The sequence below is a fragment of the Zerene cesonia genome, chromosome 4, assembly GCF_012273895.1.
Source record: "Zerene cesonia ecotype Mississippi chromosome 4, Zerene_cesonia_1.1, whole genome shotgun sequence".
Lineage (NCBI taxonomy): Eukaryota > Metazoa > Arthropoda > Insecta > Lepidoptera > Pieridae > Zerene > Zerene cesonia.
Window position 1 is genome coordinate 1094637 of NC_052105.1, and position 25795 is coordinate 1120431.

General features: G+C 32.6%; 4 protein-coding genes across 9 annotated transcripts in view; 2 read left to right on the plus strand and 2 right to left on the minus strand.

The window, feature by feature from the left end:
• Positions 1-311: 311 nt before the first annotated feature.
• On the minus strand, positions 312-1505 carry LOC119839652 (B-cell receptor-associated protein 31-like). The gene has a single exon (XM_038366052.1). It carries the CDS (start codon positions 1271-1273, stop codon positions 659-661), a length of 615 nt encoding a protein of 204 aa, XP_038221980.1. The 5' UTR covers positions 1274-1505; the 3' UTR covers positions 312-658.
• Positions 1506-1861: 356 nt separating this feature from the next.
• Positions 1862-7978, plus strand: LOC119839715 (metaxin-1). Of its 2 annotated transcripts, none has more exons than XM_038366147.1 (6): positions 1862-2047; positions 2118-2264; positions 2397-2666; positions 3120-3354; positions 3979-4133; positions 7393-7978. In XM_038366147.1, exons 1-6 carry the CDS (start codon positions 1970-1972, stop codon positions 7519-7521), a joined length of 1014 nt encoding a protein of 337 aa, XP_038222075.1. In that variant the 5' UTR covers positions 1862-1969; the 3' UTR covers positions 7522-7978. The 2 variants fall into 2 exon arrangements, with proteins under 2 accessions (XP_038222075.1, XP_038222076.1); XM_038366148.1 differs by lacking the exon at positions 7393-7978 and adding an exon at positions 5208-6117.
• Positions 7979-8189: 211 nt separating this feature from the next.
• Positions 8190-22262, minus strand: LOC119839644 (myotubularin-related protein 10-B). The gene is made up of 12 exons (XM_038366043.1): positions 21814-22262; positions 20687-20741; positions 17391-17527; positions 16924-17082; positions 16107-16562; positions 15301-15468; positions 14427-14556; positions 13995-14130; positions 13494-13731; positions 12938-13064; positions 12054-12205; positions 8190-11329 (listed from the first exon to the last, which is right to left on the minus strand). Exons 1-12 carry the CDS (start codon positions 21868-21870, stop codon positions 11105-11107), a joined length of 2040 nt encoding a protein of 679 aa, XP_038221971.1. The 5' UTR covers positions 21871-22262; the 3' UTR covers positions 8190-11104.
• Positions 22263-22606: 344 nt separating this feature from the next.
• Positions 22607-25795, plus strand: part of LOC119839596 (E3 ubiquitin-protein ligase Iruka) — an 8383-nt gene continuing 5194 nt past the window's right edge. Inside the window, exons 1-5 of one of the 5 annotated variants that reach the window (XM_038365972.1) lie at positions 22607-22842; positions 24126-24308; positions 24466-24521; positions 24678-24763; positions 24953-25114. In XM_038365972.1, the coding sequence (XP_038221900.1) occupies positions 22759-22842; positions 24126-24308; positions 24466-24521; positions 24678-24763; positions 24953-25114 (571 nt within the window). In that variant the 5' untranslated portion in view covers positions 22607-22758. The remainder of the gene's footprint in view (positions 22843-24125; positions 24309-24465; positions 24522-24677; positions 24764-24952; positions 25115-25795) is intronic. The other 4 variants (XM_038365973.1, XM_038365974.1, XM_038365975.1 and 1 more) reach the window with 4 other exon arrangements.

A 25795-nucleotide genomic window follows, 5' to 3' on the forward strand; every position in this document is an offset into this window, starting at 1 on the left:
AAAAATTATTTTATAGTTTTTAGTTTGATGTGCTTGAAAAGCGTGTTTTTTAGTTTTTTTAAACTATATTTATTTATTGATATAAAGTATAAACATTATAAAATAAATAAAACCCCAAGTACTTTGTCAAGCATTTATTTAAAAAAAACATTTAGAAAATATAATATTAATGACTTAGAGCATTTATTATTTACACAGCCAAATAATCATTAAAATGAATTCAAGAATAAAAACAAACAATGCAAACTAGTTAAAGTTTTACTTTAATAAAAACTTTAAAAACTTAAGTATATAGAAAGATAGATATTTAGTTTTTTTTTTAATTTAATCAGTCCATTTAAGATATCCTACCATTTTTTCCTTACAACATTTAAGTACAGCACCCTTTAACATCATCACTCATTTTCTCTTTTACTTGAAATGAAAATAAGAAGCTTTCTATGTAATTTAACTGAATTAATAGTAAGAATTCCTTTATAAATGGCAATATTACAATACTACTTATGTTAAGAAGCTAAGTATTACAAGATGATTAAGTTATTTTGTTAGATATGATGTGTCAAATATATGATGCCTTGTTTCCATCAATGAATTATTTTTACTTGTTTAATATATGGTTAACTATTGATCATAAACAATACAGATCCAATTTCAGTGTTTATGTGTCACCCTGTCCACTAGCATTGCTTTTTAAATCTTCATACATCAGACGCCACATTGTAGCCTCCGCTTCTAATTCTTTTACTTTTGCTTGCTGTTGGTCCAACAAATTCTCGGTCAATTCTAATTTTTGCTTGATTGCATTATCCTGTGCTTCATGCATAGTGTTCGCTATAACTGTTGATTTGGCCATTTTCACTGTGTCCTCAGCTTTCTTAATTATCTCTTGTGCTTTTACCTCCAGTTCATACTGTATAATAATCATAGTTACAAGTCGCCTTATGACAAACGCAAGAAATATTGCGAATCCTGTGATGTAGAAATTTCTTTGTGCTCTAAACAGTTTCACGTTTCCCTTCATCTCGTTCGTTAGATGCGTGTGGTCAGTCGAAGAATACTTACGCATTTCCCTGACAGCGTCCATGAGGAATAAAGCCAAAACTCCAAGAAGTACGTAGAAATAGATAGCAGCTTGTTGTTGGAAAATAGAAAATAGTCGAGATTGAAAGAAGGCGTGCCATTTTCTTGGGCTGAATATCGGTAATATTAGTATAATGACAATGGCTATTTCAAAATAAAGGTAACCGGCAATGAATGTCCACTGTATCGACATAATTGGCAATCGAATGTAAGCACCCGATCTAATTGAAGTGCAACGAAAACTGCAGGATCACTGAAGTGACCGATGAATTCAAAGCCGGTTTAACAAGTTTTATTTTTTCATGTAGAGCAATCAAATTTCAACACTACTTTTCAATGCTGCCGAACAGTAATACCGAATACCGATCCGTAATCGCTCCAATTTCTGGACCCAACTGTCAAACCGAAGGATAATATAATGTTATTGTAGAGTGCCGACCATAGATTAATAGCCTCCTTCATGCATCCACGATGCATCCTGCTATTGGCGATTTGACATTAGAAAAAAGTCATAGGAAGTAAAAAATAAAATCGCCTCAATAATTCTAGAGATTCCACTTGCCCACTTTAAGTAAATAAATTATAGCCTCACATATAAATTTGTGTGTAGGTATGAGTATTTTATATGTTAGGTACCTACCTAACGCACAATATAGGTATACACCTCTATAGGCGTTGCCAAATGATACCCAGAAATTATACATTCTGTGATATCCAAAATGACAATTCATAGACAACTTAATTTTCTGTTATTATTATCTTTGAATTATAGATTAGTACGAGCTGTCATAGTGCTGTCATCGTAATTCAGAAATCAGAAGAAATTGTTAGAATTTTTTTTTGTGAAATGATAAATAAATTATATGTTTTATAATAGTTATCCCAAATAATGAATAACATTGAATTGGATATTTGGAGAGGTGAATGGGGTCTCGCTTCAATAGACTTGGAATGTCTTAGAGTTTTAGTAAGTACTGAAATTTCTAACCTAAACCTAACATAGCACCGGCCGTTTTTAAAAATAAAATTAATTGCAGACGTATATGAAATTTATTGGCGTCCCAGTTCGTGTTCGTGAAGTGAGCAATCCATTTTTTACACCAAAAGGGACATTGCCTGTTATGAGGGATGGCAGAAAGGTGCTGACGAACTTTGAAGAAGTTGTAGATTATTTAAAATCATTGGTGAGAACGAATTTCATAGTTTATTATCATTATTACAATTCAATCATTAATGACCTCAACGAAATTATTCGGTTACTTACGTTACATTTGAATGTAATTATACTGTGTATTGTTTTCAATTTTTTTTTACAGCATTATAGTACAGATGTTCACTTAAACACGAAACAGGCAGCTGAGGCTAGTGCATTTACACAGTTTATTAGAGAAAAACTGTACCCTGCTTATCAATTTGCCTGGTGGGTCGATGAGAAAAACTATGCAGATCTTACAAGACCAGCGTATGCCAGAGCTTTACAGATACCGTTTAATTTCTACTACCCATCTAAATATCAGAATGCTGCTAAAGAAATGATTGATGCATTATATGGAGAGCATGCAGATTTGAAGGAAGTTGAGAAAACTGTAAGTAGTGTTAGTAATAAATAGGAAGATGCTGTTAGAAAAAATTAAAATTTCTCATGTTCTAGAATTCTAGATTTATAATGTTGTTTGCATAATGAAATGACAAATAGTTGTATATCTTAAGTTTAATTCAACGCAGTAAGTTTCATGTTAGAACTAAGACAAATTGTTAATCTTTGACAAACTTTTTGTGACCCTGACCTCTGTTAATTATTACCATATATTAAAACCAGTGAACAATTTTTGATTAACTTAGCAGTGGAGATACTATGTTGAAATAGGAGGAGTGAATTTGTATGGTGATTAATTGTTGCACAATTAAATTACAATGAACATTTAATACAGCTATTGTTGCAAAATAATATTTAACTATGACTCTTGTATAAAAGCTTGAAATGGAATGATATTGATGTATAATCAGCATATCAAAAGTGAGAAACTATATAATTTCAGATATACAGTGAAGCAGAGAAGTTCCTGAAGGCACTCTCAGATAGGCTCGGTGAGAGCGAATACTTCTTTGGCAACCGTCCCTCGTCGTTCGACGCCACCGTGTTCGCGTATCTCGCGCCGCTGTACAAGGCGCCCTTCCCCAATGCCACGCTGGCTAACCATGTAAAAGGCATTGCTAACCTCACCAGATTTGTTGCAAGGATCAATCAGAAGAATTTTAGACATGTTACCGATGGTGAGTTTAATTCTTAAACCTCAATCTAATGCATGCTAGAATGTATATACAAGCAGAATTGTTTTTCGTTATTAATACCGTCACCCTGCTTATCTTTTTTTAACTGACTTAAGAAAAAGTGTTTTTCTGTATTTTGTTTGTTACCTCATAAATCATTTAAACATGATTACTGGTTGAACCATTTGATGATTTTTTTTTTATTTTCAATAGTTTATACTTTCCTGTGGTCTTAATTAAATTTGGTCTATTTCTGTCAATTTGAGGATGGTTTAGTTTTTCAGTCAAAAATACTTTAATACCATTGGGTTGTACACAAGAAAACCTATTTTACTATTAATGCTAACAATTCTCTAATAGATATTAAATTTTTAGTTTTATTGCATTGAAATGCTTTATAAATGACAGGATCCCATCATTTCATATGATAATTTTTTATCATCATGACAACATATCATCATGATAATTTTTTCTTTTCTATTCTTTCAAAATTTCTCATTTATTAAGCATTTCAGTTCTACAAAACTAATAATTAAATTTAACAAAGGTGTATATGTTTTCCATCAATATCAATAAATATTTTTCCAATGTAAATAAAAATTATATGAAGTAATTTCTAAATTACAGAATACAACAGGAAAAATGCGAAAAAGCAGTCAACAGGCACACAGTCAGAGAGAGAAGCAGCCAACTTCCCGAACCAAACTCGTAATAAAGTGTTAGCAGCAATTTTTGCAGCTATTGCCATGACTGGTTATGCAGTCGCAAATGGAATGTTCCATGTAAGTATGAATTTAATATTACTGTCTGTATTCGCTTAACTTGTTTAGCATGCAAGATAGGTTTGTTTTATCATCTGAATAGTAAATGCTTGGAGTTAGTTGTTAATTATTTGTCTACCCTTATCATAACAAAACAATTCAAGTACTGTTATATAATTGAAACCAAAAATTATTCAGGCCATAGTTATTTTTTCCAGAGAAAAGTATTTTAATTTATTTCCACCTTAATGTGCCACATATAAAGCATTATAAAATACATTTCAACTTAAATCTCTTAAACATGATTACGTACTACTTAACTGGGTAGACTATAAAGTTATATCATATTAAAAATAAGGGTAACCAGCCTTATTACTTTATGAGGATGATATACTATATATATAATATTTATACAATTTATAAACATTCCAAATCATAAATATAAGTATGTATGTAATGTATAACTGCAGATAAACATTTTTAATGACAAAGAACAACTTTACTTGCTCTAAAAATATTAACGCTATTTAATGGCAATAACAACAATAAATTATAAAATAGCTATATTCAAATAAAACTTGAATAAAGAAGTAGAAAAAGTCTTGACGTTTTTTTTTTAAATTAATTTAATGATGTCCTCAATGATGTTTTAGAAATGTATTTATAATAGACCAGCTGCGTCCCCCGGTCTCACCCGCACAAGTACGTATCCCGTAGGAATATCGGGATAAAAAATTGCCTATATGTTATTCTAGTTGTCCAGCTATCTATTTACCAAATTTCATTGCAATAGGTTACAATGATACTATACTATATAGATATTCTACAGGTTTTGCCATCCTAAATCTGTTTTCGTCACAAAATTTATTTCAAATTAATAATCTATGCAATGACCTTTTATAGAAGACTAACAAAGTTCATATAAAGACTACAGACTATAAATCAATTTAATGCCTCTGTTATATTAGAATGCTTCCTGTCTATCAGTATATGTGAGAAAGATCTATGTTCAATGTTGTATAAATCCCAAATATCGTGTAGTGGAGCTAGTATAAAGGAAGTTGTAATCTTATTCATTCTCATTTATCTCTTCAGGATTTCAAAGACTTTGACCACTCGCACGACTACAACGAGATGTTTGAGAATGAAGAGGACGACAACTGATAGCGCGCTTGCGCGCTCGCTGGATGCACGCACACATGGATGGCATGCTACCATAGACTTATAGATCAGTGACAGTTGCAGTTTTGATATTGACATTGACGCTAAAGGCCAAGTCTAAAATTATTAAAGTTTTAATGTAGACATTTCATGATTATGAACGAAATTATACGACGTACAGATTGAACTACAAATCAGTTATAGAAAAAGAGAAATTATCGCTTAACATTTTTTAAATTGTCTATTTTGTTTTATTTAACAACAATACCATAAATATGTATTTGTGCGATTTCATTAGTCAATTCAATTCAATACAATTCCTTTAGACAGATAAATCTGTAAAGGCTGTGAGCTTTCCTATCAAATTTAGTTTTAGTTTTATCCATAAATGATGAAATCTTGTAAGAGATTGGAAGTTTCTTATTTCCATTGATAATTAATTGTCATCAAATGTGTTCAGTGTGATGTTTTATTGTTCCTAGTTGAAACAAATAATTAAATATTAAAAATTATTTAAAACAACTCAACATTTCAGGTATTTTAACTTTTTATATTATATTTAATAAAATTGCAACCTTTAAAGACATTTAAGTTACTTAAATTAATATGTATATATATTTAACATTTATCACTATAATTTTTGGAAAAGTCACGAAAAATTTTGGTAAAAATTCTTTATAATAAATGAATGTAGATTCTTATAACTGCCGCTTTATATACTTATTTATTGAGAGGGTTAGATATTAGTTATTTGGAATATTGTTGCATTTATCGTACATTCTATCGTATTTCTTTTTGTAAATTTGCAAACAGTCACAAAATATATTTGAAATATAAATTTTTATCTAAATTTAGAAATATCATGGAGTTTTATTATTACATTACATTTTAGTCTTCTTTCTTTATTGTATAGTTTTAGTGTTCATTTTTTAATTAGCAGAGACAAAATATGTAAAATTATAGTTATGTTCGAAGGCGGGAAGGACAGCCTAGAAAAACGCTCAGATAAAGTGAAAAATGCATTACGTACAAAAAGTGCAATAATACTTTCCTATTTTTATATTGATAATGTTATTTGTTTAATAGTATATCCACGTTAATTGAACAAAATTGTGCCTTTTGCCTGTATGCCTGTAAAAATGCGTAAACTGCCTTCGTTAAATAATTCTGCAATGTGTATTGGTTAGGGAAATGTACCGACTGTGAATTTTATTAGACTGTTAGTGCTTTTAGTTTTAGAGGAATGAGCTTTTTGTTTGCGATGAAAAGACGAGTTTGTTTTAACTTATTGATGCGTGAATAAATATGTTGTATGTTAAATATGTGTTTTATTTTGTTTTTTTATTCGAGAATGTGGAAAGCGCAGGGAAAATTATTTAATTAAAGATGTAGGTGTAGAACTCTCGGTTTCTTTCCCTGGGGGAATCAGCAGCAAATACAAAGTATATTGAACTTTTCTTAAAGCAGTTTTAACTTTATATTACGCTAGATTTCTGATCGCGGCATCGTCCGCATACTTAATGGAGGAAAGTCCTGGGTTATCACGAACACTTCCCGTTCCTTTTTTGGGTCTACTTTTTTGTCATATTTCATTCGAATCGGTTCAGTATTACTTTCGCATTTATAATATCGATAGGGATTTCTTAGTATTTATGCATTAAGTAGGGAAATAGTCACACAAGAGGCAAAAGAAGCACGTTGTTATAGATCATTGCCTCACATAGCTAATTATGTTTTTAAAACAAGTAAGGTTAACTTGCGATCGAGTGAAAAGTGAAAGTTTCTGTTAATGTTTCCAGAGTCCATGTTTATACGAGACATGAGCAATGTTGATTTCCAGTCATTAAAAAAATTGTCTCTGTTAACAGGACTAATAAAAACAGTTTGTTAATTAAACAGTTGAAATGGTAACAACTCAGAACTAGGATAGGTTAGGAAATTACATAAAATGGTATTCATCTTATCCATTGAGTATAATGTACTACGTAGTAATACTTAATGATCTATTGTTCAGATGTAATTTGATTGAAGTTTCGAAGAATATTGCGCTAAATTTTTTCTTTTATAAGTTACAATATTAATGACATTAATTTAAATTAAATATACTAACGTATTTCAGCGCTGGTCATCATGGAGTTGGCAGCGGACGATCTCGCTTAATCGATTCCGAATCGCTAAGAAGCACTTTGATAAGATCAAACGTCTTAGAGCTTCCAAAGCTGAGGACAATTCTACAAATACCAAATAGTCAAGGCAAACTTCGGAAGAATACAAAATGTCAAAAAGTTAGTTAAATTATTGTGTACGTAAAAGATCTAGAAAATTTTTTTTTAAATAAAAATAAAAATGGGTGTAACGTGTGTATTATGGTCGTTAAAAAAACATTATTGTTGTGAGCTACGTGTGTTGTTTGTGGAATTGTAGGTACTTAACTAAGTGTACGAATTTTACATAGAGTCCGTTAAACGTGGTCCTAATTTGTGTTAGATGGTAAAGAATCTCGAAGTTATTTAGCTTTTGTTGAATCTATAGTTTGTCCTTATGTTGCTTATAATTTAAAAATAACGAGTACTATTTATTGACGTACAGTATAGAAGTACTCATAATCACCCTGAAAAAATGTCCGAAGTAAAACTTTGCCTAGACGTGTTATGGCAGAGTTTCTGAATAGCGAAAATGGGTCTTCATTTTAATTAATTTTTTATACAACGCCGCTCAAATATTTTTTGAGGACGCGATTGAGAGTTTGTTATATTTTTCAAAAACAAATATAAAAGACAGAGTAATAGTTTAATTTTAAATATAAGTTAATGTAACAGATGTATGTTTTATGTTAATTCTTATATTTAAGTAATTGCTGACTGGCTATATTATATAAAAAGTATGAAAAGTTAATATAAATAAAAAAGCAAATTCAATATTGAATCGTTTTATTTTCATTATTTGAACATTATTTTTCGCGTCAGGTATCCTACAGCTTATTATTGCCAACACCTGTAGAACGGATGTTTTGTGTTGCCAACCTAGTCGAAATAGATCACTAATTTTAATTTTTAGCTAGCAACATCATTACACATTATCGGATGGCACTTAAATTTAGCATGATTTAAATCAAGCAATACTTAACACAATAAGTATAAGTCGTAACAATTCGTAAATATACATTTTATCACTTACAACGCTCCTTGTACACAAATTGTATAACAATTTTATATTACGATTACATATCTACATTTGTATACTCCTTGAAATCTAGAACAAAAGGTTCGTTTACGGTCGGTGAAAGGAAAGGTTTTTATCTGTGCAAAAATATACAAACTTAGCTCTAAACTAAGATTTTGTAAACAGAAAAATATATTATTCTTATTAAAATTAATAACAAACTGAAGTTAGCTGCCATATTTACAACATAACAATTCACTTTCGACCTTTCAATATAACTAAACGAAACCATATCGTTGTTATATTATAAAGGTCTAAAAGAACACTAAACGACATGGTAACAATATTAATTAAATTATTACAGTTAAAAAGATTTAAATATTAAATTATCAGTACTGTCAGCGTTTAAAAATTACTTTCAATTAAATTTTCTTAAAATAAATTAAACAAATTCTCATTCACTCTTCATTATCTTGGAATTTAATTGTTTATTTTAAAAATTCAACGTATAAAAATAATTTTTTATTTATCTAAGACACGTCAATACATCGTTCATAATAGCCAATGTATTATTTTACCATTTTATATAAATATTCAGTTGTATGCTAAATAATGAATTCCAATCGAGGCAAATTTATCAATAAAATTTGCAAATTCAATTACGAATACAAATTCGAGTTCAACAATTCTTATAAAAATTAATAAATTTTACCAAAAATATACGCTAATGTCATTAAACACTATAAGCATTATTTTGTTCTACAGAATAAATGATTGTTATTATTTAATGTATCAATATATTTACAGACAGCTAAATACTGTTTTTATAAAACATATTATATAAAATATACTATTTTAATAAATAAATATAATTTCCAATTTCATATTAATGTTATTAAATATCTCGTTTGCACAAGATAAGCTTAAAAATTGCAAATGAAATATAAATAATTATCAATTTATATCAGAGCCGGGTCATTTGCGCCAGTTTTGTAACTTGTTTTAAAAAAAGGTTCAATTAAACACGGACGGGCGTCCGCTGCACCTTTGTCCGTCTTTCATTTAAAAAATGGGTTCCGATGATGACGTGGCATATGTTCTAGCAAAAGTATACTTAATCATAGATTATACACATTATGTGGACTGGGATTTAATCTTAAAATAAGAAATAGGAATAGATTCCGTGTCGACCCTAACTGTAATCACGTACGTTCGATATTTAAAAAGAACTAAAAAAAAATACGATAAGATGATGAATGATGATATCAGTTGTATAATAAACAAAGTATTTTCTTAACTCCTCTCCATCCAAACAAAAAATTTTTTTGTAAAATAATCGATAGGCAGACGTTTAACCACAATCCCAACTGATGGGAGACCGCAATGTGGTCTCCTTGGGTGCACGTTTGTCTATTTACCTTGGCTATTTATTTAGCGAGTGATTAGACGGGGAGCAAAAAAGTTGAACGAAGTAAAGCAAATTGAACCATCTACCACCCACATAAGGCTCAAACAGAAATTGCTAACTTCTGACTCAACATTTCAGGTGTTAATATCTTAAATTGTTCTTCGCAGACTAACGTGGGGACGTTATTGCCGCGGAAAAAATATTTTGACTTTTTAATAAACAATTTCTCTTAAGCCACGCCCCTCAAACGTTATATGAAACTTTTTATTTTTGTATTTCAACTAGAACACAGGGCGCAAGTCGCAACGATGCTGGACCGACGCGTGAATTTATTTTGACAGCTAAAATGTTCGCAGAATTATACTCTTCTTTTGGTAAACTTCATCTTTTCTCATGAAAAAAAAAAACGCCTTCCTCTTTAGTATGTTAATAATAATTAATTATTAGACTTTTTAAATTTTGCTCTAGACTTTTAAATGAGGTTTAATATGAATCTCGCATAACATTCTGAAAAGTATTCCAAAACAGGATTTTTGGATTTTACTCGCAATAACATTGAGTATAAGTGGTAATATGACATTAATATAAATATGAATAATTGTAATTGATGAAAATGATAATAAATATAATACCGAAACGTAATATACAAATACTAGATGTACTTTATTAAACAACTGTTAGTGAATATAATACAAAACTATCTTAAAGTAACCTATTATATGATTAAATATAACAAACACCTTTATTTGTTCTACGCTAAACTCGCTGTTCAAGTAATTCGTAACGAAAAAGGGTTACAATTTTTTTATCAACACACAATGGTCTTTTGCTTCTTTTGTATTTAAATACAATGTACACATTTATCTCATACTAATTTTAATTGAATATAACTACACGTTAAAATTTTCACATACGTTTTGCGTAAAATGATTTTGAAAATTACCACCCACTGAAGAGAATGATTATTTATTATTAAAATGCACCAAAATTGAAACGTCTAAACACACCGGCGCACCCACGCGCCCGAGCGTTATACTGTTCCAATTTCAAACCGAGCAGTATTCTAATTGGAGACCAAGATTAGACATGTACAATTGGATATTCACACACACAAACGCACTGTTCTAATTTGACTCTTTATCTCATCTCATACATACACCACATACACACGCTGAACACTATTCCACATTCAAAAACCGTTCGAAATTTAAAATTTGACACGGACGTACGACGGACGTCGTTGACGTATTCTTTTTTCGAATTAATCGGGCGCGTTGAGGAGGCTCTGCGAGTCGAGCAGCTGTGTGGCGTCTATGAGGCTGACTTGCATGGCGTCCAGGCTGGTGGACACGTTGTCACTGGTCTTGAGGCTGAATGGGTAGAAGCGGGTGAGCGCGGGCGGCGGGGAGGGGGGCGGCTCCTCGTCCCCGTTGGTGCGATCGCTGAGGATGGACAGCGATGTCAGCTTCGCGTTCAGCTTTTGTATCTGTAATGATATGTCGGTTTTATAATTTTGCCATACAGTAAGTTTGAAAATTTAATCTTCATAATAAATTATTGTAGTAAAAAAAAAGTGTGAAATACATTGCAATAACAGAATCAACTAATTTAGTTTATTATTAGTTATTGACAGTATATGTAAGGAAATTATTAATCCTGGATTTTAATTAGGATAATATGATAAATTCATAAAATGATTCTATTGTCACTGATAAGTTTACATTAAATATGTCTGTTTAAAGTGTGCTAAAACTTAAAATTCAAATATATTTATTTTCATGGTGAGTCATACACTAAGCCCAACAAATAAATGTGAAGTAGGTGTTAAGGTTGTTAAAAAGAATTACTTATTTATTATTCATATACTTGTAATTTTTGTTATTTTCCCAATAATTATAAAGTTGAAATTATTTAATGGCACATCTATAATCTTACTAGCATACCCGGCCACGCGTTGCTGTGGCCGAGTAATAATTACAATTATTAAGATTATAAAATATTAGGATAATTAATCGAAATAAAAACCATCCTATATTTTAAATTGTTGAAAATGTCGAATTTCATCAAAATCGGTCGAGTTGGTGAAGAGTTCATTGGGAACATACATCATGACACTGGATTTTTATATATTAAGATTAGACATTTCTTTAGAAAAATGGCACAATGGTACGCAAAGGTTAGCCACTCCTCTAATACGCGGCGGCACCGACCTGCGCGCGCACGCGGCAGTTGTGCAGGTAGTACTGCACGCGGCCGGCGGCGGGCGCGTCCAGCGGCGGCAGCCAGCGCTCGTAGCACTGCGCCCACAGCTCGGCCGCCGCCACCGCCGTGCTCGGCCGCAGCCGCGCGCCCTCGCCCGCCGCTGCGGGACCACCACACAGTCACACACTTGAGTACATTATGTTAACACTACCACATGTATTTTTTCTCTTGCCGCCAACTCTTGTCGAGTGTATTAAAAGGTAAGGAAACAATTCGCGGCAAGGAAACTGGTAAGGGTATTAGGATTTGAGTCAAGGGACATGCTGTATTATATTGAATTAAAATACATGGTGTAACAGTTACGCCATCTGTTGACAATTATTTGTAAGAAAGTCCTCATTTCAATACTAGTTCAATAAAGACATTCTTTTCGTATCACCTTGAATAACGTTGTTTGATTTAGTAACATACAAATTATTATAATACGGTGTGAAGACATGAAGACACAAAAGCTGACGGTACAATATGACGGTACCTCTTCATATTTCTGTCGACCTAGTACTTGCACGGACGAAACAGCTGACAGAAATACTCTTTCGAAATTCGCTTTCTACCAGGACAACATAATTTACAAGGAGACGAATGAAATAGTGACGTCATAGAAATTGGCGGGAATGTATGACGCTTCTGTAAGCTATGGCATCAATAATACCTCTGTACATTCCTCCCTACCTAGTTGTACATGTTATATCGCACAAGACCTTCAATGACTTTTTTTTTTTAATTTATATTAATTATCTCACATAGGCGAATGTGTTAAATCGCAAAAAGAACTAACTAACTTCCACTTCTTTATATTTTTAACAAAACTAGTAGTACGCTTATAACTTACAGAGCCTCTGTTCATGCACGGTGCTGGCGCGATGTCCCACATACAGCGGGTTGTAGAACAGCGCGACGTCCCGCTCGCCGAACTGCTCCGCCCAGTCCCATATCGGCCGCTGCACGAAGTTCTCCAACTGAATACATTCAGATTATTATATTTATTACACTTACACTTTGTATTGCATCTCACTAATGGACTTGCTGAACTGAGCGCGTTTTTATTTTGAAATCTATATAGGAATTTCAAAATGCTCGGGATGAATTGGTATAAAAAATAAATAAAACATAATCTAAGATACTTAGGAATACTAAACCATTTAAATAAATTCATTAAAATGGTTTAGTATTCCTAAATTATGTAAATTTCAAATAATATATATATGGTAAAGACAGATAAAGACTTAAGATTAATCATTAAAATTGGGAAATAGCGAAGGTCTGTTATACCCTTAGCATTAGCATTTCCATTTCCCTTTTTCCTTGTCTCTTATACCCTTAGCATTTCCACACAGAACAACCGCTTAAACTGAACCTACTTACCCATAGAAACATAAAAAACTCACCCTAGCCACAGCCAACTCTCTATCCTTTGGACAGTTAAACAGGAACGTATCAAACAAATGATTATGGGATCCGTCCCACAATGTGGTGAGGTATGTCTCCGTGAATTGGAACGCGGCTGGGAACTGGGTCTGAAGCTGCCACACGCAGTCCAGGAATAGCAGGAATACTGGGGCCACTTGAGAGGGGGGCGCTTTTTCTAGGTCCTCTTTCGTCATGCCCGGACGGGGAAGACCGAACCTGGGAATATAGATTTTTTAAGTTATGCTTGAAAAGGCTTTATTAAAAACACACACTTTAAAACATTTGTTTTATACATCATAAATTAAGTTTGAAAAACTTAAAAACATGCTTTACGGAATCATCTAAACTGTCTTACTAGCTCTAGTATTCTATAATCTATAATCGTAAAATATGTTTTATTTATGGAAATTGAAAAGAAATCGTACATTTTCATAAGAGTGACAGGAAATAACATTAATCTAGTATACAACATATCTCACCGATCGCAGAAGGGGTGTCCGAGAGCGAGCCACTCCTTCTGCACGAGCGACTGGAAGCCGGAGATGGAGCGGTAGTGCGGGTCCAGCAGCAGCTGCGCCAGGCTCGACACCACCGCGCAGTAGTCCACGCCGTCGCCTGCGCACGGACCATTGTTTATGTTTAACATTATTATTCGGGATGATTATTTTCCACTGTAACTAGTATGGTGTTGCTAATTTTTTGTTAAAGTTATATTATAGCGTTATATAAAATGTGTAAAATTAACGAAAAAAAAAAACAAATTCCGACTTCAACTAGAAGGAATATCACAAAAATAATCTGTCAAAGTTTTACGACATTTTGCAAGTTTTTTAATATAAAAGAAATCTTATGAAAGACGAGAAAGAGACAGAGATAAGTAGAGAGAGAATGAGAGTCGCGACGGCTCTTACCCTCCTGCAGCACAACGGTGACGTTGTCGGCGATATGGGTTGCGGCGTCGTCGGCGAACGCCAAGCAGGCGGCCACGTGCCGCAGCCACCGGCTCGACTCCAGTATCGAGTAGTACTGCGAGTCTTTTATCTGTGGTCATATAGCTCGTTTGGGAAACGTCATAGACATTTGAGATTGCCTTAATAACCGAAATATGATAATATAATAATATTATATATGCGAAACTATATAATCCATTGGACATAGATATACATAACTGCACGCGGGTCATTTATAAAATGCAAACGTGCGTATAAAATGCACGACCCGAACTACCGGAACGATCGGGGTGATTCTTGGCGTGTAGATTGGCACTATCGTGTAGGCATTCGCAAAATAAATTATTTGATAAATTCTTGCCCCCGGGGAATAAAATAGGAGATTGCTCATTATGTTCCTAATAATCAATTTATATTTTTTAATTTAAAATTTCACACAGAATTTGTCATTTTAACCGACGGATAACAAAGACAGTAGCTATTATATAGCTATAGCTTTGAACTAGGTTCTCTATGCATGCATGATGGTATAGATCGCTTGAAAGAGATAATACTACGACGGTTTCCTGGTAGAGATACTTCTCCGAAAATTGCCTCGGAGAGATCGCTTTCGATTCGCGCCGTTTGCTTTTATTTTAAACTAGCTGTGATGTATGTGTAGATGTATTTTTTGCATTTCATGTTTTAATTTTTACCACAATAATGAATTTTCATTCCATTTCGACGTCAGTACGAGGAAAATATTTTTTTCTAAAGTTTCCTTCCATGTACAATCTTGTTGAAGAGTTAAATAAAATAATAATAATAAAATAGTAATTTATTATTATGAACCCACCCAAAAGTCCGACAAAGTGGTGGGCGTGCACAAATCCGCCAACTTCTTGTAGGACGCGTTGAGTGCGCTCAGCGGCGGCAACGTAACGGCGCCGCTGTTGTTCGTGAAACTGTTGCCGCAGAGATAGATCACGTACGGCGGCGTCAGCTTCGGGTGGGAACGGCGCACCTGAAGATAGCGTAAAAAAAGATGTTACATAAATTTAACGATAATTATTTGTATTTAGCAAAAATATAATATGTGCTGTGATAGAAATCAGAATTACACAACTATTTTTAACAAAAGACGGTTTACCGCCTTAAAATTCCCAAAACTAGACTAAATACCCATAAACTTTAAAAGCAAGGGAAGGACAAACATTAACTTTAAAATTGTTTATTATATTAAAGCCATAAACCGATGGCGTATTTTAATTGTTACACCATTATAACATAAAATATAATAATAGTTTAAAAAAACTAAAAAACACGCTTTGACAAAAATCATATTTTGCAAATTGAAAACTGGAATAATTTTATCAAATTAGTGTATTGTCATCGGTCCTCAATAAATCTACAAAGTTTGAACGAAATCTGGCCGTTTAAAGTGGGTCAAAATCGCGCCCAAAGAAGTCGGTTACAAACAAACATACAGGTGAAGCTAATAAAAAGCGTGTAATAAATACATTTTTTGTAAGACGTGTAATCGTGTAATAGCAAATATTTCTAAGATGTAAATAAATATTAGCTGGAGAAGTTCACGTGAAATCTTTTTTCAGAAAATATTCAATTATTTAATTGTGAAAGTCCAATTATACAGACACGTACCTGTTCTAACAACACACTCTCAGCGGTCGCAGACAGTTCAGTGGGCAGCAATTCCCCACTCCTCAACAGCGCCGCCCCCTCCGGCCTCCCCCACACCCAGATGGGCACCCGACCAGACCGAAAGTGTCTGGCGCTCTCCATCAGATTGTAATCCAGAACCGAACTGGGCACTATCAGCGTCTCCCCGGCAGTCAGCATGAAGGCATCCGACGTTCCGTTGATACACGTGATCCTCCAATGGGGGCATTCGCACCGTTCGAGCTCCCTCTTCCAATCGGCGGGCCGTTGGAACATGTTCATGTCTGAGGGGAGGGTGGGGTAGTAGGGCTCTCTGTACTCGAAGGCGAAGAGGAGGTCGTGCCTCTTTGGGAACGCGTGGTGGAGGAGCGCCATCACCACCTTGCGGCCCGCGCCCAGGGGGGAGTTCGCGAAGTTGAATGTTAGCACTTTCATGTTCTGGAAGTTGGACTTGGGATGAATATACTTCTTAATTGTTATAGAAAAATAGCTAAGGCCAGACCAAAATTGTCGAATAGGTACAACATTTCGGTAAAGGGCAACATACGTAATTACAATTTATTTGGATTTTATTAAAATGTATGTCAGAAGAGAATATAATTAACGTATAAAAAAATAGTAATATTTTAACATAATAAGATAAAATGAACATTTAAAAGTAACGTTTATTCTGCAATACAAGATTTTATCAATGAAATAAAAACTCCATTCAAAGCTTTATACAAGTCCCATTTATAGAGCATTTGAATGCAATAAAACTGAAAATGAACTCCAAGTTTGGTATGAAACAGCAGGCCACCTTGCACACAATCTGCAAGCCCTTCAGCTTGGCGGGTATGTCGGCGCGCGGCAGCAGGCGCCGCCGCCGCGCCGCGCCGCCGTCCGTCAGCCACAGCGCGCCCACGCACGTCAGCGGCACGTCGTACACGCCCACCGTGTGGTTGCGCTGTCCGTACTCCTGCAATATCACACAGTTGTTACGCTGACCGTACTGCTGCAATGTCACACTGCTGTTATGCTGACTGTACGGCTCTTATGTACTCTGTACTGTACTCCTACAATTTCGTGTACGAAGTGACATTCATTCACTTTAACAGCTTCTTACGAAGAACACGTGCAATGAACATTTGGCTATATAATTAATGCATAAATAATATGTGATTCTGCTGACTGTACTGCAACAATTTCACATACGTAATTTTATTTAAATTAGTTCAATTGTTTTCACGACACTAACAGTACACTACCAACATGAAAAAAACTTACATCATTAGCGGTGATCTCGAGCGGCACAAAAGAGAGCTTGAAGTTGGTCACAAAAAGTGCACCGAAGCGCCCCCTCTCGGCTTCGCATAGCGGCGTCAGCATCACCACGCTGTGCGCCGCGCCCGTTATCAACTCTCCTAGAACAAAAAAATAACATACCTACATATTATATTTGTTTGGTTTCTCATTGGTTTAAATGAGTGAAGTGAATTGAGTTCATGTATGCATTGTTGAATAACAAAAAAAAATACTTTTTTGCCGCCAATTGCAACATTAATTTTTATGTACCTAGTACATTCGAATTCTGCAAGCTTGCGTAAATAGGCGTCAAATGAATAAAGTAGCATAGCATCACTCATTCCTCTTATTGGCAATCCAATAACAATAACATTTATGTTTAGAATACGCAACTTGACTTTAAACTACTACGACAAGCTGAATGATTACACGTATTAGTGTTATTAATAAAAACTAAAATGTAATAACATTTAATCTGTTCGATTTCTTTCCGCACCAAATTCCGAAAACCTTGGCCCGTGACATTGTACCGAATAAGCATTTCTTATTGAAACAAAAAAGTGCTATAAGCTCTAAGCAGTGACCGTGAAGAAATCTAATTATGCGTTCCGTTGACACCGACGCTTACTGCGCGCAAACACTGTTCATCTTGAGTACAATGCGAGAAATTTTTGGGATTCCATCTGTACTACTATTATAAAGCTGAAGAGTTTGTATGTTTGTTTGTTTGAACGCCCTAATCTCAGGAACTACTGGTACGATTAGAAAAAATATTTCAGTGTTAGATAGTCCATTTATTGAGGAAAGCTATAGACTATATATTATATACCACGGTTGAAGCCGGGGCGGTCCGCTAGTAAACTATGTAGGTAACTTTACGTGTATGTCTTTTAATTTGAAAATGTTGTTTTTTCGAGGCTTCGCTTGCTATATATTTCTTGTTAATAGTAATTACAAATGTAGGGTAATCACGTGAACTGTGTCACACGTTAACAGCAAGGGAATATTTTAAATATAAATATACTTATAAACGTTTTTTAAATTTTATTTAAGTTACTTCGAACTTTTATGAAATACTGAGATAGCAGGATCCACCATCAGTGGGATCGAGAACAGTCATTTAAAAAGCAGGAAAACCAAAAATAGTTTTTCTGTAATCTAGCAAATAATTAACCTTTTAAAGTACTTTTATTTTGGATGGGCCGATAAAAAATTTCAACTGATCATCGCGTACGAAGTCGTTGATATATGCAGTAGCTAATCTACAGTGGGCATTGGGCACTCTAACAAGTATTGTAATTATGAACTCTATTTTATGCTATAGATAGACCAATATCTGATAACATAAATATCCATATCTAAACAATTTCCATGTCGATACTGTTGATAAAGAGATTCGTTGTTATATTTCTCACACAAAGTTAATGAACATTATTGTTTGTTGGTGTCTGTATGTAGATCTTTAGATAGAACAGAATTTGGGTCATTTCCTTAAACATCTAAAGTTAGCACATGTGCATACGAATGTGTGTGTTCTATTCGCGATATATTTAACGAGATAACTTTGAGTTGGTCGCAAATATTTTTCGTCTACTAACACCATTTCTAAATTCAATATTGTTTTATAACATAGAATGTTCTACCGTTTTGTTTTTCAGATTATGTTTTTTGATATCTGAACTGATATTATTTTTGTATAAGAATGAAAAGTTTGTATGTACTGTAGTCACATCTGCCAACCAGCACTAGTACAGCTTGGTTAATTATGACCCCCTATGATAATTATGAACCCTTATAAATATGTCCCTGCTGTGGGACAAATAGGGTTTTAGCCGATTATGATGATGATATTGAAAATAACAGTAGATATTTAAATACTTAAGAAGAAAATTGAAAAAGCAACAATTGTAAACAATATAATTAGAGAACATTCATTGTAAAAATTAAGCAGTCGGATTTACGTGGTAATTAACGTATCATTACTTTTAATTACACGGAGCAAATCAGCTACAATTGTAGCACGTCTATTTTAATTATATTTTATTTGTCGATGCGTGAAAAACAACAATAACAAAGCGCTTTAAATTTAGGTTCATAACAGATGTGCTATGCGATGATTCACGCGATATTTTTCAGCGATAAAATAAAAATGTCAAGACCACGTGATAACGGTTCGTTTTATACTATAGAAGGTTCGCCCGTTGCCAACACATTGTTTTGTGATAATTGATAAAGAACTTGGAGGCTTGAATAGTTTAAGTATCGATAAAAGCACGTATGTATAGTGGCGCTGCGATCCCGTCGCCTATAAGTACATATCATACGACCTTCTCTGCGAATTCGATTCGAAGAGTTTCGAATAAATCGATAAAGCCAATAGTCACAAATGGAACAAAATTTTTTCAATAGAAATTTCGGATAATTTTCAAATAGAAATTTGGAATTATTACAATAATAATGATGTATTGAGTTTAACAGCTAAGTAAAAAAAATACAATTTCTATTCATTGTAAATTTTTACAAAATAAAATATAAAATAAATGAAAGAAAAACACTAACCTTTTTTTAACACTACCATGCCGTCACAAAAACATTTAACTATCGACTGGTGCATAGCCCACTACTTCCTATAGCATTAATATAATCCGCGAAATATAGCTCGTGAGGAAATTTTCATTCATTGACCCTTATCTCACCGCAATAGGGGTGAATATACTTAGCGTCTAGTTTTTAAGCCAGTGTCGCAATTAAGGCGATACAGTTAGGGACGCGTAACGCATACGTAACGCGGTTATTATTGTAATTTACATCATCGAACTCTGTGTCAATATGACCGGTTGATACTGTACTCAGTATTGTTTTTAATTGGGAATTATAAAATAAGGATAATACAGTATGTTGTTGACGAGTTGGGTATCAGCATAGTTACCTTGGAAATTACTTCGAAAGGTTTGAATAAAATTATTAAAAATCGTAAAATTGCAGAATCGTTTCATTCCACGCACATATGTTGCAACTAACTTTCCGCCTGCGGCATTGCCTACGTAGTCAAAAGAACGAAGAAGTAGTTTCAATGGGATTTCTGGGCTAAAATCTATCCTATGTACCAAATCAAATGCAAATCAGTGCATTAGTTAAGGCGCGAAAAAGAGACAGGCAGACAGAGTTAGTCCCACATTTTAAATATTAGTAGGAAATTAGTAGGGATTATGAAGAATGTATGTAATGATGTAAGACTTCAAAAAAATAAATTGTCTGTAATATATTAATTTACTTACCATTTAATAATTTTGGTTTTAAATCATGAACTGAACCATTTTTCTCTCCATTGCTCTGAAAGAAGTATAAAATGTTATTTTCACAATATCGTATTTTAATACAAGAATACACAACAAACATTTTGTGTCAGTGAAAAGAATATAACACTATAAGAATATAACGAAATAATATTTGTAACACACACATTTATAACATGAGCATTGAAATCTATACATTTGAATATTATGACAAACAAGATATACATAACAATATTTATCTAAGTACAATTATGTTATTAAATTTATAATGTTTTAAACAAAACATACAAAAAATAATTGACAATTTGTGACAGCAATTCAAGACATAATATTAATTTTTTAAATTAAATTTAATAAATTAAGATGCAAATTTCAATCAAAGGCACTTATTTTGAATTCCTTCTCATAAGAAGGAATTGAAAATAGATCATAGTCTATAATAATATTATAAAGAGGTAAAGTGAGTTAATTTGTGATCACTTGAATTGATTTTATAATTTTTAACAGTCAGATCTATGCTATCTTCGAGAGTCATGGGTAATATTTTATTGATTTTATCCTGGGTCAACCTCACAAGACATTAGTAATTTATTATACTACAGCTATTGCTTAAAAACATTGCAATTTCCTTATTCTTTATGTTAACTCAAAGCATTAAGTATAGTAGACATAACAAAAGCTGTATGCTTTGCCCCTAATGCATAATTGAATTAAATTCTATTCCTAATTTCCTATTAGACCTTTAACAATTGTTTTAAAGATTCATGTTATCATTTGTGTAATGTCAAACCCAGATGTATCAGAATTAGAACCAATTCTTTATAGATACACCATAAATATTGAATTCAAACTTTTGAGTACTTTCCTATATGAGAATATTTTACAGAATAGATATACTAAAGCATCTTCTTAATTATAAAGACTTCAAATCCTATATACGTCCTAAAATTTTAATGATGCTTCTTGTGGTAAATAAATGACTAAGTGTACAATATGTAAAAGACTGTATTGCTCTAAGTGTTAAATCAAAATTGTAAGGGCTTGTAGCATACTTCAAAAATAATAAAAAATTATTAGTAATTTATCAATGTAAGATAAGAATAAGTTACCGTGCATGATACGTTGATGTAGCTCTTGAAATTCTGGACCAACTTTTTATCATTCATTGTCAATCTATTGCAACTTAGAAAATTCTCACTCTTGACCCACTTTTAACCGTTAAAAGTAAACGATTTCTCTTATATTTAAAGCGACCAATTAAACTAAGTAATAAAAATAATGCCGAACAAACACGTTGAACAAATATGCATGATTTGGTTAAATTTTTATAAAAATTTGATAACAATCACTCGAATATACTCCCCGAATACATCTTGAGGGTATTACACCATACGCTGGGGCATTTCATGGTTGGTACAAATAAGATTTAAACTAAATAAAGTTTACTTAATCCAGAAATAAACATAGCGCACTATGAATTCTGAAACAAACAATTTAATTTATTTATTAATTTTTTTCATTGACGAATCGAGTCAATTTCTTAAATCTCAAGCAAAGATCTGACGTTTACGTCAGTGTTGCCTACTGTATACGAGTATAGCCGTAGACCGTAGTTTATACTACGGTACTATTCTTTGACCTACCTAGTTGTACCTGTGGACTGTGGTCCGCTCTTGTTAACTATTATCTAAAATAGGTATTTTAGGTAGTGTAGGTACTATTTGCACATTTTGCGAATTATAAGAATCGTTTAAGGTCTGTGTAAGAAATAATAATTATGGCATTAATTGTAAAAAATAAAATAAGAGTCAATAAGTAAAAAAGGTAATAAATGTATATTTTTATAGTCTGTACTCATTCTAGATAACAAAATTTTTGTATTTACTCTGTCTGCTATTCTAGAAAAAAAAAATGAAATGTGCACTATGCTGTGTATGTCGCAAAAATGGCGATTGATAAATTTCTGTTCATTGTTTGAAAGTGCAATCTTCAGTCTAATTATATTTGAAAAGGTTAAATATTTATTGGTTGTGTAATCGTGAATAAACCCTAGAATGGCGGATGCAATTGTGGACAGTAGAACGGGGGACCGGTTCTATTGCCACAGGTGTAATATCGAGTTTGAAGACGTTTTGCAGGTAAAAATCAATAAAATAGGCATATAATGTCGTATCCTTGATGTAAATTTATTATTTTTTACTAAAAATGATGTTCCTTGTAATGTTATCGTTCAAGGTCATACATTAATTAAATATGTTTACAGTTCTATATATTCGTAAGCAGACGTTATCGAGTGAAGAATATTTTTCATATCCCGGTGGATGCCAGATATTTTCATGACATTTTTAAACTTCTAAATAAATGTTATGGTTTAATAATGGATTACTATACTTATTAAATTGTTACATCATCTATAAAGTCAGCTGCTTAATCGAAATGTAGGAAAAAATTAAAAAAATATGTACGCAATAACCTACCACAGAATTATTCAGTTCCTGATATTGGTTTAAAAATATTCTGTTTTATTTTTTTTCTTAACGTTTCAAATAGTGTTCACAATATTAAATTATTTAATGTCTATACTATAAATAATATTGCAATTTTCGAATGTCGAATAATATTATTTTACACTATACTATAAGGAATTTTTACCTATTGGCATTTGGCAGTAAAGTTAAAAAGATACGTATGTATTATTTGTAACAGTTTTTATTGATTTTTTCTATTTTTCCTATAAATACTGTTATCATCATGACTTCAACAGATCAAGTAGTAGATTATACTTTTAATCAAGTTGTAAAAACGATATTAAACGGGTTATCTATCACAATGATTGAAGTGTATCAAGTAAAATACACTTACCAACATTATACTTATTACATCAAATAAGGATTTTCATATATTCTAAATTATATTACTAACTATATGTGTCTGAATGTAAAAAAATATTATTTTTATGCTTTTAGAACTCTATATACTATAAAGATTGAGTTAATAAGAATTATAGGAAAAACAAATATTCATATATTCCTACACACTGTGTGTATATATTTAAAAATTGTATAATTCATGTTGGGAGAACAATGTTTGTTTGTTCAGTTAAAGCAAAGACCCAGTAAAATATATACAATTTTTTCATAAAAACCATCCAAGCTGAAGTGTTTTGTCTGTTAGCTTTAATGTGCTTATAGAATGTATGGTTTTAATAAAATAAAATGTTTATACTAGGAATATTATATAGTAAGCTGCAACCAATACAAGTCAAGCATCCATGAAAAATGTTGCAAAACTGGAAAAGAATATTGTTACTCTCAGTAGACAAAGCTGCTTGTATTAGCTGACTAATGTTTGCAATAGATTGTGCATAATTATTGACTTAAAATTACACACTACAAAATTGATTTTTATCTTTATTTTCCAGGACTACACATGTCCATATTGTGCTAGTGGCTTTATCGAACAGTTGGAGGGTCAAGCAGATACACAATTGGGTGCCGGGCAAGCATTCCACGATGCGGGAATGAGTCCACTGGACGCGTTGACGAATAGGGTAGATACAGCATTCTTGGAATCGTTTTCTGACCAGGCTATGTTTCCGTTAAATGTATGTAAATTGCAGGATAAATTTTCATAATTTTTCAGTAGGTAGTTGGGTTATTTTCCTTTTATTTCAGTAGTTTATGTATCATATGATTGTCATAATTGTTGTGATATTGATTCTATTATTTTGCTTTATTATAATTAGTATTTATTCATTTCAGAATATTCCGCCAGTTTTAAGAGACATCGCTTTTCTAATGTCTGGTGGTCGACTAAGGTAAGAATTTCATATTTTTATCCAGCTTTTAGTTGTTCCCTATGATTTATTTTATATTTTACACACAATAAATGTGTATTAAACTTCCTTAGTAAATATTTTTGTATGTTATATAACGACGTATGAAAATTAATTTGTGTGTAAATTAACTTTCAGCAGATCTGGAGGTGGTCGTCAAGGGGTAGCAGCACCACCGTTGGTGCTGGTAGGTGCTCCAGGCGACTATGTTTTTGGCGGTGAAGGTATGTTTTATATATTACGTCATAATAAAATTAAACATGTATTATGGTGTCAACTTTATTGCGTAAAACGAAATGAAACGAGAAGTGGCTTTTTATAATTTTATTACATTAAATTTTGCTTAATAATAATATAAATAATGTTAATATTTAATTGCCCATGTATAATATAAATAATGTTAATATTTCCAGCTTTGGATGCAGTAGTAACACAATTACTCGGTCAGCTGGAACACTCTGGGCCTCCGCCGATGCCGCGCGACATATTGAACTCGATCCCCAATGAAACGGTCACAGAGCAACAGGCTGAAGCAAATATATCTTGTTCGGTTTGCTGGGAAAACTTTCAACTAGGTGGGAAATTTACTTTTAGCCAAATAATATTAAGTCAGATGATTTTTTAGGTATGCATTGCTTGTGCTTCATGAGCTATTTTGTTTTTGTATTTCCTTCCTTGTATACATACAATAACATCCTGAATCAAAGTTCGTGGAATACTATGAAATCAAATATTCTACATCAACTTAACTTTAAAGTACAGAGTGACAGCACGTAGAGATTATATAAGAGCACATAGCGACATTCGCGTCGACAACAATATAATGATTACAATACTCGTTGTAAAGATAATATTAGTCCTCATTTCGCCGTACTAGATTTTCAAGGGTTAATGTATTTGTTTTTGCAAAAAAACTCCTTGTCAGTTAAGTGTAAAAAAAATTCACCACAAATTTTCTATTTCTTTGAAATGTGCATGAAGCACAATGTTTGGTTCTTTGCAAAAAATACTTTGTAAATTTAGTGTTAAAAAAATTCACCACTACATTTGTATTATTGAAAGCGCTTATGAAACACAACATAATGAAACAAGGAATTTGTTGGGTTTTTTGAAAAAAAAAAAATCCTTGTAGTTTAGTGTTAAAAATCCACCATTATTTTTGTATTTCTCAAAAACGCTTATTAAGGCGAGGTGAGTTCTAAGACTCGCAAATTTTTGGTTCGTTTTTTCAATTTTTCTTATACAAAATGGAATAA

Bases quoted from the DNA above. Each gene is read 5' to 3' on its own strand.
- LOC119839652 (XM_038366052.1), bottom strand. From the start codon at position 1,273: ATGTCGATACAGTGGACATTCATTGCCGGTTACCTTTATTTTGAAATA.
- LOC119839644 (XM_038366043.1), bottom strand. From the start codon at position 21,870: ATGAATGATAAAAAGTTGGTCCAGAATTTCAAGAGCTACATCAACGTA. The intron at 15,469-16,106 runs GTACGTGTCTGT...CGCTATCTTCAG, and splicing joins AGAGTGTGTTGTTAGAACAG to GTGCGCCGTTCCCACCCGAA. The intron at 11,330-12,053 runs GTCGGTGCCGCC...ATATCATTACAG, and splicing joins ACTGCCGCGTGCGCGCGCAG to ATACAAAAGCTGAACGCGAA.
- LOC119839715 (XM_038366147.1), top strand. From the start codon at position 1,970: ATGAATAACATTGAATTGGATATTTGGAGAGGTGAATGGGGTCTCGCT. The intron at 2,667-3,119 runs GTAAGTAGTGTT...ATATAATTTCAG, and splicing joins TGAAGGAAGTTGAGAAAACT to ATATACAGTGAAGCAGAGAA. The intron at 4,134-7,392 runs GTAAGTATGAAT...AACGTATTTCAG, and splicing joins TCGCAAATGGAATGTTCCAT to CGCTGGTCATCATGGAGTTG.